We start from the raw sequence: 12,549 nt of genomic DNA on the forward strand, positions 1-12,549 counted from the left end.
CACGGCAGGACCTGAGGCACACCGTGACCAGCCAGGCTGTGAAAGCCTGCGCCAGCACAGCAGCCATCCTTTCTTTCCATGAAACACAGAAGCTCCCTTCACAATACAAACTGTAAAGTACCTGTGGGCAAAATCCTCAAAAATGAAGACAAACTGATCTACTTACCAGAAAACAGAGTATTTAGGGGGCATCAGGAAGGCTTTCTCTTCTGCTTCTTTGACAAGCCGGCTAAGAAAATTCATACCTTGACCTTCGTCCCCCTGGATCGAGTACAGATTACACACTGCAACTCTCTGAGGAAAGTTTTGGCTTGGTGGTAAAAAACAGCAAGAGCTTGGCATAAGCGCTGGGTCAAGTCCAATGAAAACAGAGAGGGTATACAGATTTGCGTTGATGAATGCCAGCTAAATCCCTCTTTACAGACATAAAACAACTACCACGAGCAGCTGTTACTAAGGCAAAGTCAAAACAACTCCAATTTTTGTTTGACTGTAAGTTTTGAGGCCCTTCCCCCTTAAAGTAGAGCAATAATTTCATGAACTGTTTGCAGTGCACTAATTCCACACAAGTCAGGTCCTAAGCCCTGCAGACTGTCATCACCAGTGGAAATACTCAGTTGCGGGCACCTAACAGCCACGCTCGCCAAACTGATGATACCTTGGCCACAGGGCCCTGGGTGTGCTACCACTGCTGCAGTGCTAGAGTTCTCTAAGAGGAAGTGGGGGAGGGATCAAGGGAAAGTACCTTCTAAATATCACATTCCTTTCACTGGCTCCAAAGCCATCAAATATACTATTGCTGAAGTGATAAACCAGACTAACCAGTCAAATCAAAGGCAATAAAAATGTTCTCATTAAAAACAAATAACTCCTAAGTGCACATTTTAAACATTTAATTCCCAAATGACTTTACCTATTCGATTGTGCAAAAAGATTTTTTTTAAAAAGGAAAATTCTAGGAAAGATAAAATAAAGAGTGTGAGGTAATGCCGGTGTCTGCACTATCTTGACTTCTCCAAGGAGGCTGCAACAGTACCTACCAGTAAGACTCTTCTTATTCTCAACCCATTAGTCCAACCTAGCTTAAAGGAATATTACTTAGGATACAAAGAACTTTGCCCACCAAAACAAAAAAATACATAAACGATATCCAGTGGAGAATACGGGGCAGTGAGAAGGGACTATCCCTTTGTTTGAATGCTGTAAAGCAACTCTTTTAACAATAGCAAAACATTTGCCTTCATTTAAAAGTTTGAGTTGCGTGTGATTTCCTGCAACTAAAAACCTCTTTCTGAACTACAAAGAGGCCACAAAACATCACATTTTCCCCTCCCAGCTTCCCCCTTCAAAAACCCACAAGATGGTGATTAACAAACAGCCTCTTGTCTTCAGGCATAGTTTTAGAAGCCACAAGGAAAAGATGAAAGTTAAATGGAAGAGCAAGTTTATAAACAAATGAGAAATAGGTTGCCCAGGGAGGAAGCAAATGAGATCTTGATAAGCAAACAGCTCTTTGCCCCATTTGTGGGGAAACTCCATGTTAAAGAAAGTATTGCCTGCCTTCTTATCCACTAAAAACAGTCTGGATGGAGTCCAGGCCCAACTTTCTACCTCTGTGTAGACAAAGCTGCAAAGAATGCCTATCAACCCAGGAGTTCTGGGTATGAGCCTAAAGCTCAGTGACTCAAGGACAAACCCAAGGCCTCTCCGAGCCTTCCAGAGGCTCTCCATTACTGAAATGAAGAGAGGCTGAATCTCCACCCTGCATAGACCCATCTCATAGACCAGTGATGGCGAACCTTTAGAGCTTGGCGTGTCGGCATTTTGAAAAACCCTAACTTAACTCTGATGCCGTGTCACATATAGAAATTTTTTGATATTTGCAACCATAGTAAAACAAAGATGTATATTTTTGATATTTATTTTATATATTTAAATGCCACTTAACAAAGAAAAATCAACCAAAAAAATGAGTTCGCGTGTCACCTCTGACACACGTGTCATAGGTTCGCTATCACCGTCCTAGACAGTGGTCGGCAAACTGCGGCTCGCGAGCCACATGCGGCTCTTTGGCCCCTTGAGTGTGGCTCTTCCACAAAATACCGTGTGCAGGCGCGCATGTACAGTGCGATTGAAACTTCGTGCCCCATGTGCAGAAATCGGTATTTTGTGGAAGAGCCACACTCAAAGGGCCAAAGAGCCGCATGTGGCTCAAGAGCCGCAGTTTGCCAACCACTGTGACCTAGGAGAAATCCTCCCAGGTCAATTCATCCTAAACCCTGAATCTACTACCTAATAACTATATCATCTTATACAGATCTGATCCAGTATAATCATCCTTTGACTGGACATAATTCCTTTCTTAGAAGCATTGTGAGAATTAAAGAAGTTTGGCAATGTGCCCCATCAGTGGTAAGCATGTGCTAGATATATAATAAACATTCACTTCCATTAAAAGGAAATTCCAATTCCACTCCACAATTACTGCTGTAGGTGAAACATGTTCAGATATCCTATGAGAACTCAAGAATGAGAAAATTAAGAACCCAACACGCAAGAAAAAAGGGGGGGGGGGGGACCTATGACATCCTGAAAACAATCCTAATTATGCACATACCCTAACAGGTAAAATTTCCTCCACCAGATCGGCTTCTTTTGAAGATTCTGTGATAAATAAAACGACAGGTCACTGGGTCCTGCCCAAGGCACTGCCACTTGGTATCAACTGTCCTAATGCTAGATCCTCTCTCAGTTTTGTAAGAAATATAACAAAATCTACATATATCTAGACTTACCAAACAGGGCAGAAGTTGTCTCCCTACCCCCAAAAATGTCCAATTCAGAGCAGCAGGGAGAAAAAAAAATACCAATAACATCCATTTGGCTACTATTAATTGTGGAATATTATTGAAGTACTAGAGGCCCGGTGCATGAAATTCATGCATGGGTAGGGTCCCTAGGCCTGGCCGGCGATCAGGGCCGATCTGTGGGGTGAACAGCGGGGTGATGGGGGGGTGGGGGGCCCGCTGGCACCCGCCTTGGCTGGCCTGGGGCCTGTGGGCAGCTCCTACAATGAGCGTCTGCCCCCTGGTGGTCAGTGCATGTCATACCGACCGGTCATTCCTCCATTCATTGATTTGCATAATAGGCTTTTATTATTGAAGTATGAATAATCTTAAATTAGAAAAAGTGGCTTTAAACCTTAATGAAAAACAAATAAAAATGCAAATAATCCCACATCATACATGTGCATGATCACCTAATGGTACCTGGAGTTTTTTTGCAGTCATCAAAATTTCACTTATAGTCTCTCTTTGGGATTTTCCAGTCTAGTAGAGTCCACCCACTCACTGTTCAGCCCCTCTAGATTATTTACCAGTGTTTATACAGCAAAAATAAGTTCCCTCAGCAAAATTTTTATTGTTTTATTAAGTACTTTCAGATAGAACACCTGAGCTCTATTAGTTCACTTCCATTATTATACAAGACTTAATCACATCCTTTTCTAAAAGTCACTGTGTAAAACACATTTTTGCCTATATTCCCAAACACCTACTCCTGCAAATCTAACCATAAACAATCTAAGATAGGAGATGTACAAGAAATCAGTAATGCTCAAAAGAAAAGTTTTCTTATGGGAAATCTAGTCTAAACAGAACTTTAAACAAACTGACTTCCAGTGCAAGCACTGGAATAAATTTACTGCACCCTAGAATCAAGCACACTCAAAGCTGCAATGTCATGCCAGTCATATATTACTTCAACCTCAATAAATTTCTTTCTACTCTCCAAATCCTCAGCTGCTTTCTAAAATAGTTCACGAAAAAGCACCAACCTAATTAACAACAGCTTCCTCTGCAACTGTGGCCTTGATTTCACTTATTTACACATTAACTGCAGCCACTTTTTGGCCAATCCAGTCTATTCTCTTTACCATGCCGAGCCTTTTATCTGCCCTGGACAGCATTTTCTCCAGCAGATGAAGTAGATGCCGATTGATTTGCTGTCGAGCATGGTAAATTAATAGCAACAAATTGCTGAGGGCCCGTCTCCCTGCTCCACCATGCTTCGGCAGTTTTGCTTTATTTGCTCCATGATGGGCAGCAGTCGGCCTCTTCAAGTCAATTTCTTCTTAACAACCTGCAATACTTTTCAATGGTGAAAATAGAGCTGTTCCTTGTAAGTCAGAAATCAATATCCTATTGCCCTTAGAAAATGCTAAACAAGCAGTATTGGCAATCCACTTGGTACTAGAGGGTATCAGATATAATGCAAATCCATACTGCTTCCCTCCTTGTAGTTATTACAGTTTGCTAAAAGGTTCCTAATGTCATTTATCATCATTTACCATCGACCAGAGAGGCTACGATTATGATATCCTATCAGTTGGCAAGGCCCTTTCATTTCTATTCAATTAATATTTTAGCAGCACTCAAATGGTTGCGGCCCAAATCTCATAATAAAAGTTACATGGCTTGGAGTGAAACAGGAGTTTCCTTGCTCAGATTTTTTAAAAATAGTAATTTTATGTATATATACATATACATGCATACACACATGCATTTACACGCACACGCATATATAAATATGTAGTACTTTTTTAGGTTCTAAGTGTTATAAATTTCTAAAATGTTCTAATTTCTAAAATTCAAATACTAAGCTAAATTTTTTTAGAAGCAAAGAGAGATTCAGACTACAGAATATTAACTATGAGGAAGTCACGGGATGCTCTCAAAAGTTCATCTCCATTTACAGTTCCTAGAGGATGAATTCACATACTACCTATTTTGCCTAATGTGCATCCAATATTCACTTTTTAAAGTCGTAACTACTGCTGTCAGATTAAATCAGGGCAGTCTTCTTTAATTACAGCATTACAGGTGAAGGTTGGGAACAAGTAGCATTTAGCAATGTTATCAACTGCATGCATCACCCTGTTCTGCCCACGGCCACTGACCCATTTAGAAGCCACACTGTGTTTATAAAAAGGAACAAGCAGCAAAATATGTAACCACTAAAGGATGGGTAAAATACCCTATCCACAAACAAAACACAAAAACTCCACACTTAGGAAAATCCTTAGGGAATAAACACCAATGTTCTCTCATTATTAAAAGTCCCATTATGAAGACATCACAATAAAACATGTGCCATTTCTAACCATGTCCCATTTGTCACCTTCACTTTCATACTAACTTAAGATAGTGGCGAAGCATTAACTCACATTACAGCCTAGGATACTCCTCCCTAACTTTTCTGGGGTTTTTCCCCAGCTTCCTCTGCTCAGCTCTATCAATCCTACTAAAGATTACAAGAAATTAGATTCATATTTTATGCTCTAATTCCATATCATGTCACCGAGTTCCCCTTTTAAAAAAAAATTCAACTAATTCTACCAGACTAATGCTATTTACTCAGTTACCAAAATTTAAATTAATTATGTTCTCAAACATAATTGTTAAAAATTGGCAACATTATGCAGGCTTAATTAAGATTAAATCCAATTTACTAAATGTACTTTAATTGGTACTAATTACATTAGCTTTCATTTCAGAATGACAAATTCCCCATAGGTTTCACTTTATAGTCCTCTATCAGAATCAACACAGGGTGACTGACAATGAGCATCATACAGAAAGGGGAGGGGCCATAATACCAGACCCCCAACCCTGTTTGTCACTGCTGTGTGCTTTTATCCTTTTATCAATTTGCTAAGTCACAGAGTCATGACTCCATCACAGCCATCATTTTCTGTTCCAATGAAAAATTTCTCTAAAAATAAATACTCTGTGGCTGGCAGCAGCCAAGAAGAACAGGAGCGCTAACCAAAAAAATACACAAAGGTTTCAAATATCAGGGCCACGATTACTAGGGTGCTTCCAAGGACTCTGGGGACTCCTACTCTTGAACCCTTCAGAGACACAAATCTAATAAGTGAATAAGCCTAACCCGATCTTGAGAACTAGGCCCAATTATGCCGCAGGGCAACTTCCCTGCATTATTGCTGCTTTCCATTACGAGGGTATCCAACGAGTGCATCTGGAAGAGAGGCCAAGAGGAACCAAGGCTGTCTGCCTAGGAAAACAAATAAAGACAGATATGCCTCTGTGCTTAAGGGGGGAAAAGAAAGAAAATATAATAAGTAGGTGGTTTGCAGGGCTGTCTGTATTTCATAATGTGATAAACTGCCCTCAGGATTCTTGATATGATTGAATTTAAAAGCAAGAGAAAAAAAGGGAAAATGTACTCCATTCTCAATTTTAAATAGATGGCATTTGAGGCCAGCTGGGGAAGAAAATGACAGAATTACAAAGGTATAAAATGTGCAAAATTAAGGGATCTCCCATACAGCACCCCCCCCACCACCACCACCACCAAAAAAATACATACAGCCAAATACTATCAACTCTGTGCATCCTGTAAATGGTACAGAAAGACCTGGAGGCTAACTGGCTATGGTAAATAAGATACAAGAGGATAAAATAAAGGGACATTAATCATCTGGTCCAATCTTTAAAAAGGCACCAATTAATCTTGGATGGTGGGGTGAGGACAAAAAAAAAAAAAAAGACAAGTTGTATACAAGATTCAGACCTAAAATGACATGTAATGAGGATAATTAACAAATAGTATCCCTCATGTAATTTATTCCTGTAAGGTAGCGCTACAGGGAGTCCATCCATAAGCTTCATGGGTTTTGTTTAAGCAGGAGATATTTACATTACTAATCTAAACAGAAATGGCAAAGATGCCAAAATAAGAATCTAATTTTAACATGGAGCAAACTATATTATAATGTTAATATTGACATAACCAAATAGCATATAAAGTAAAAAAGGTACCTGAAATAAAAACTCCTCAGTGTAAGGAACAACTCATTTTTCCCCCCAACTTTTTCAAATACTGCCTATCTGATCACTTTTATTATCTAACAGTCATCTTTTAAAACTCTGCTGAGTATATTGAGTACATGGTAATTAACTACATCAAAAAAGGAATCCATAAGTAATAAAAGCCTAATAATGTGTGATCATTTCATATTTTTTAAACCTAGAAGGCAGTGACATCCACCCGGAATATAATAAGGGATGAAAAGCATTAAGTTTCCCTCGTCTTATCCCAGCAGGTAAACACATACACACCTAACTCTGAAATGGTTGAGACACAGACCTGAAGCACTTTCACTAGGTGATCACTAAAAACAAATGTCTCCTAGAGGAATTATTATTGCCAAACAATGTTTTGTATGTATAAGCTGTTTGTCTATCCAGGAAATGTAAGCCATTTTATACACACATACACACACACACACACACACACACACACAGACTGTTTGAATCAATGCTTTCTGGCTAATGATTATCTTTTTTCTTTTCCTTTTTTGGCTGTACTAATTAATAGGTTTCAAGACCCAGTGTCGAACCTTATCACATCCTCCTATCAGCCGCGTTTATGTGGTACAAATTTTGGAAGTAACAACAGGTAAGATCCAACTAAGTAGCCTCAGGGGGACCAGTACAAAGATTTTACATCAATTTCTTTCGTAGCGCCACAGATTTCATTTTGATCCTCCCAGCTCACCCTCTATCCATTCTTTCACATCAAGCCAATGAGGCTCCACACAAATTAGTTTTCCTTTTTTAATATTTTCCAAGAAAAACTCTTAACAAGTTTGCAATGCCCGAAATACATAAAATTAACTCTTTCAAATGAAAAATAAAACCTATTTTAAAATTTAGCATCCTACTTTCAAAAGGGTACAAAGTTGAATATGCAGCAGACATTTTAAATCACATTTTTAAATGACTAAAATTAAAATAATACATACAAAAATGGGAAAACCATACCTGAAAAAATAGCATTCACACCAGTAGCCTTTTAAAATACTGTAGTTACAAAAATGTGCATAATAACACTACAAAACATACAAGTTTCTTTCCAAAAATGCCATTTAAAATGGTTATAAAGAAATAAATAACTCACCTGCTTATGCATTTCTATATTCAATCCATAGGACATCTCATAATACTGTCAAAGAAGGAAAAGCAATTAACTTTATGTCTTTCATCAAATAATCTCCCTTGTTTGTTCAAAATGCCCCCCAAGTATGTTTAAAACAAACATAAAAGCCTCACCTAAACCAAAATATCCATACCCATGCTGTTAAATGAGGAGAAACATTCTACCACTATCTTCAGCCTAATAAACTAGGCGCCACCCTAAAACAGGGACTCTAAGAGAATAACTCACAAAACTCCGATCAAGTTCAAACAGAGCATTCTAAACAGCTCTGGCTGTCTTTATACATCACAAGCAGGTGAACGAACAAGGTCTGATGAAAATCTGGTGCCACAGAGTCTCTAATTCCTAGGCACAGCAGGCAAGTTAATGGCAAGTATGTGTCTCAGACACATGCAGATGCTTTGAAAGAACTGTTCAAAAAGGTGATGCTACTTCAGAGTTCAGTTTCTCAGACGGGTGCACTGTTAATATTCATACATTAAAAGGAAAAAGGCTTGACAGGAAATGAATGAGTTACTCTGGATCCTTTATGAACAAGCATAAAAAGATGCTTGGTAATACTTTTGAAAAAGCAGATCTGATTTTTCTGAACATGTGGTATGACTGGCATTATAGAAATTTGGTTATACAGAAGACAACACTCCTCAAACCAATGTAACACTGTGGAAATTGAAAACCGCACAACACACACACACACACACACGTAACATAGAGTGGGGAAAATTTAAAAAGGTATCTGGTGTCTTTTGTTATCCATCATTCTTAAAAAGAAATAGAACATTAAAATTTTAACAGTTTCCAGAAAAACTGGTTAACGTTGTTTGGGGCAAAAGCAATAAAACAACAAAGAAAACCACTAACAAAAACATTTTGCTTGTGACTCTAAACAAAACATAAATGAGGTGGGGTGTTGTTGTTTTTTCCTAATCTGTAAAAACAAAGCACAGAAAAATTATACCCGTGCAGGTGAACTTTTTGAAATTTCAAATCAAAGCTGGTTGTCAGAGGCAAGTTGTCATGTCCTGGAATGACAGCTTGCTGCTAATGGTCACAATCCCACAACCTCAACTGCACTGACACTGACACTGCGGTCTATCCTGCATCCCCTAGCAAGGCGAAGGTATTCTTGCTTTCAGTATCCCAAACGATGAGACACTACGAATCTATGACACAGATCTCTTACCATGACATAATGCCGCTGCATCTCGGTCTTCTCACTGGCCAGTTTCTCACATTCTAGCTTCAGGCTGTTCAAGACATAAGGAAATCTAAGTACAACACAGATTTTGACTTACTTCCTTTAAATGTAAAGACACATTCTCTCCTCTAAATCATCACCTACAAAACACCAGTCAACTATCTTAAATACCACCCTCATTATTCAAGGTGAGGCAGGAGAGAAAAGGGATGATTGGAAACAGCCTGGACTTGCCCGTTCAATGAGAATCAACTGTGGGGTTTTTGTTTTAAGAAAAACCAAACAAAAACCCTCCAGCCAATTTAATTCCAGAACCTCATCCAGACTTGAATATTCACTAAATTCACTTAATAAAGAACAAGAAAATAAACATCAATATCTATCTATCCAAGCACAAATAAGTCCCCCAAAATGTCACAAGGGAATTTTTTCTTTAGTGTTCCACGCTGAGATTAATGAAAATATGAATCAAGCCATCCCTTATGAATGATGTCTTTTTTTTTTTCCCTCCAAAACAGAGACAAGTTGAATACCACCACCCAGGGGGCAAAGTGTGGATTGGGTTCAGTGCCTTGTTTTGGTTCTTATATTTATGAAATAAGAATTACACGTCACTTAGAAGCCAGTGAAAGAAAAATATTTCAAAAGCACTCTAAGCCTACTGATCGTTTCTAAAACAAACAAAAAAAATTTCTTTTTTTCAGCTTAAAAGTAATGAAATCGCTCACTTGTGACTTCCCAGAGCTCGCGGCTCATGGTATTTCAGTGAAATGGCAGAAAGAAGTGAAAAAGAATCAAGCCCGGAGTAATAAAGAATCAAGGAAGTCAAAAGGCCCCAGAATCTTCCCAACCTTCCATTCTCCTGGCCCCAATAAATCAATATCGAAAGTTTAGCCTCAGCGTTTTCCAAGTCTCTCCAGTTTCAATTGTTCTGCCTCTTTTTTTTTTTTTTTTTTAATTTACGGGAGGGAGAAGGGAGGAAATGCTTAATTTCTTTACACCTGCCTAAGAAAAAGAGGCCCTGACATGCCCTTTCTGCCCACAAGGAAAAATTACAGTAATGCATTTGTAGTTGGGGGGGGGGGGACCGATGGGGGAGGGGGGTGTTTGTGTGTATATGCGGGGGAGGGGGAGACAAGAGCTAAGCAAACAGGAGGATCAGCTAAAGTAAATATCATTACCTGTGATATTGAGCCTGTAAAAACTGAAACTCTTCCTTAATCCGATCACAGGACTCGGATATTGTAAATTTAAAGGGTTGAGCAGGCTGATGCGGTGCCTAAAGAACAACAATAAAATATTTAATTAGCCCACATCACAGGCGAGGCGGGGAGATGGAGAAAACACACCACGCGGCGCTGGGGGGGGGAGGGGGGGGCACCGCGCAGGCTGGCAAAGAGCCATGAGAACTCTCCTCCCGCCACCCCCACTTCGCCACACAGCCCCGCAGGAGCTGGTTCCGGGTGGCCCCGGGCCCCCGCGTCAGCCTACCCGCCCCGGACGCCGCGGGTGGGAGACCCCGCTCCCCTCCCTCGCCAACGGCGTGCGCCCAGGGGCCGGCGCACCCAGCCACCCCGTCTCCCCACCCGGAATCGAAACTGGCCCGTCGGGGGGACCCGCGCCATGGCGTCGGGCCGCAGCCAGGTCTCGGAAGGGCGGGACGAGGCCACCACCCTCTCCGGCTGGACGGCCGGCTGCCTCGCTCGCTAGTCCCCGGGGCCCGAAGCGTTAGGGGCCGGCGCCCCGCACTCCCGAGCCGCCGCCGGACCAGCCGCGCCGCCGCCGCCGAGGGCGCCCTCCCCGCCCCGGCGCGGAGTCGCGCCTCCTTCATCGCTCGCCCCCCCACCCCCCTCCTCCAAGACGCGGCGCTGGGACGCCGAACGGCTCCGCACAGCTTCCAGGGGCTTCAAAGACAACAATAAGAAAATGGCTACAACTCAATCGCCTCTCTGCACCCCCTCTTCGAGAGTGCCCCCGCGCGGGGGGTGGGGGTGAGGAGCGGCGGGCGGCCCCCCGAGCGGGACGCAGGGTCCGAGCCGCCCTCCACGCCCCGGCGACCCAAGACGCAACTCCGCGCTCGGGGGGCGACGCGGGGAATCGCACGCCCGTGCCCGGCGAGCCCGCGCCCCCGCCGCCCGCACTCACCGGGTGTCTGGTCTGCGGGTACATCTTGCTCAGGTCGCGAATCATCCAAACCGATTTAGTGGGCTGCGCTGGGCAGAGGCGCGCGGCTCATTGGGTTGAATGGCCCGGGGGAGGAGGAGGCGGCGGCGGCGGCCGGCCGGGTCCGAGGGGCGGCTCGGGCGGTCCCGACCCCCGCCGGGTCTCGCGCGATGCGGGCAGCAGGAACGTCCGGCCGAGGCGACGACTGGGTGCGGGCGGGCCGCCGGGCCGCTCCGCATTCCCCGCGGGCGTCACTGGCCCGCCGCGGGCATTGTCCGGCGCGCGTCTCTCGCGGCCACGCTCCGACGTTCGCTCCGCCGAGCCCGGCGCCGCAGCCGCGCCGTTCCCCCGGCCGGGAAAGTGCGGGCTTCGCGCCCCAGTGCCCGCCGGCAGCGACGCCCGCCGGCTCGCTCGCTCCGCGTCCCACTCCAAACTTTTTTTTATTTGTCTTTTAATTGGTTGTTATTCCTTCGAATGAATGATCGCTCTCTTCTTTCCTAAAAGCAAACACAAACTCCTTTGGTTCGGAAGAGGTCTCGGCGGTGCTTTCTGGTTTCTCTGGAGATTTTTTTTTTCACTTCACAGCAACGATCTTTTAAAGGCACCTTTTAGCTTCTTTTACCACATCTCATTTCCTTATTTTTCTTCCTTCCTGTTTTCTTGTCTTTTTTTTTTTTAACCCCAAATTGAAGGGGATTATAAAAATAAGAGTGAAACGCTTGCGGCTTTTTAAAAAATTCTCTCCCCTTTGAAACTCTGCGAACACCACCTCAAAATAATATACAAGTGTGTGAGAGAGGGGGAAGACAGCAGCCAACAGCCCAAACACCCGCTCAGAACAGCTCTAACAACACGCTCTGTGTAGGTGACTTCTATGACCAAATTTAGCATCAGCTAATCATTAACATTCTGATACATATTCACAACCGGCCGTGGAGGGACCGCGGGGCATCCCGGGAGATGTAGTGCGCCCCTGGCGACTACAGCTGAGGATTCGGCCAGATTGACTACAATCACCGGCCCGCCACGCGACCGCTCTGGGGCGCTCTCCTAGCGCCCCGCCCACTTCGGCGCAGTAGGCGTCTCCAGCAACCAATCAGAGATGGCTGAACATTAATCGCCGTTCTGTATTACTGCCCATCATTTCACTGCTGACAAATGGCGAG

At 43.1% G+C, this 12,549-nt stretch overlaps 1 protein-coding gene across 18 annotated transcripts in view; it reads right to left on the bottom strand.

Moving 5' to 3' along the window:
* Window positions 1-12,272, bottom strand: part of LOC118667433 (transducin-like enhancer protein 4) — a 144,175-nt gene extending 131,903 nt beyond the window's left edge. For 10 of the 18 annotated variants that reach the window (XM_036330752.1, XM_036330746.1, XM_036330744.1 and 7 more), the window contains exons 1-4: window positions 11,366-12,270; window positions 10,402-10,499; window positions 9,206-9,269; window positions 7,984-8,028 (exon numbers count right to left, since the gene is read on the bottom strand). In XM_036330752.1, coding sequence (XP_036186645.1) covers window positions 7,984-8,028; window positions 9,206-9,269; window positions 10,402-10,499; window positions 11,366-11,410 — 252 coding nt within the window. In that variant the 5' untranslated portion in view covers window positions 11,411-12,270. Of the gene's footprint in view, window positions 1-7,983; window positions 8,029-9,205; window positions 9,270-10,401; window positions 10,500-10,806; window positions 10,965-11,365 lie in introns of those variants that run through there. The other 8 variants (XM_036330759.1, XM_036330758.1, XM_036330754.1 and 5 more) reach the window with 4 other exon arrangements.
* Between the last annotated feature and the right edge of the window lie 277 nt (window positions 12,273-12,549).

Source organism: Myotis myotis, unplaced genomic scaffold (genome assembly GCF_014108235.1).
Source record: "Myotis myotis isolate mMyoMyo1 unplaced genomic scaffold, mMyoMyo1.p scaffold_m19_p_12, whole genome shotgun sequence".
Classification (NCBI taxonomy): Eukaryota; Metazoa; Chordata; class Mammalia; order Chiroptera; family Vespertilionidae; genus Myotis; species Myotis myotis.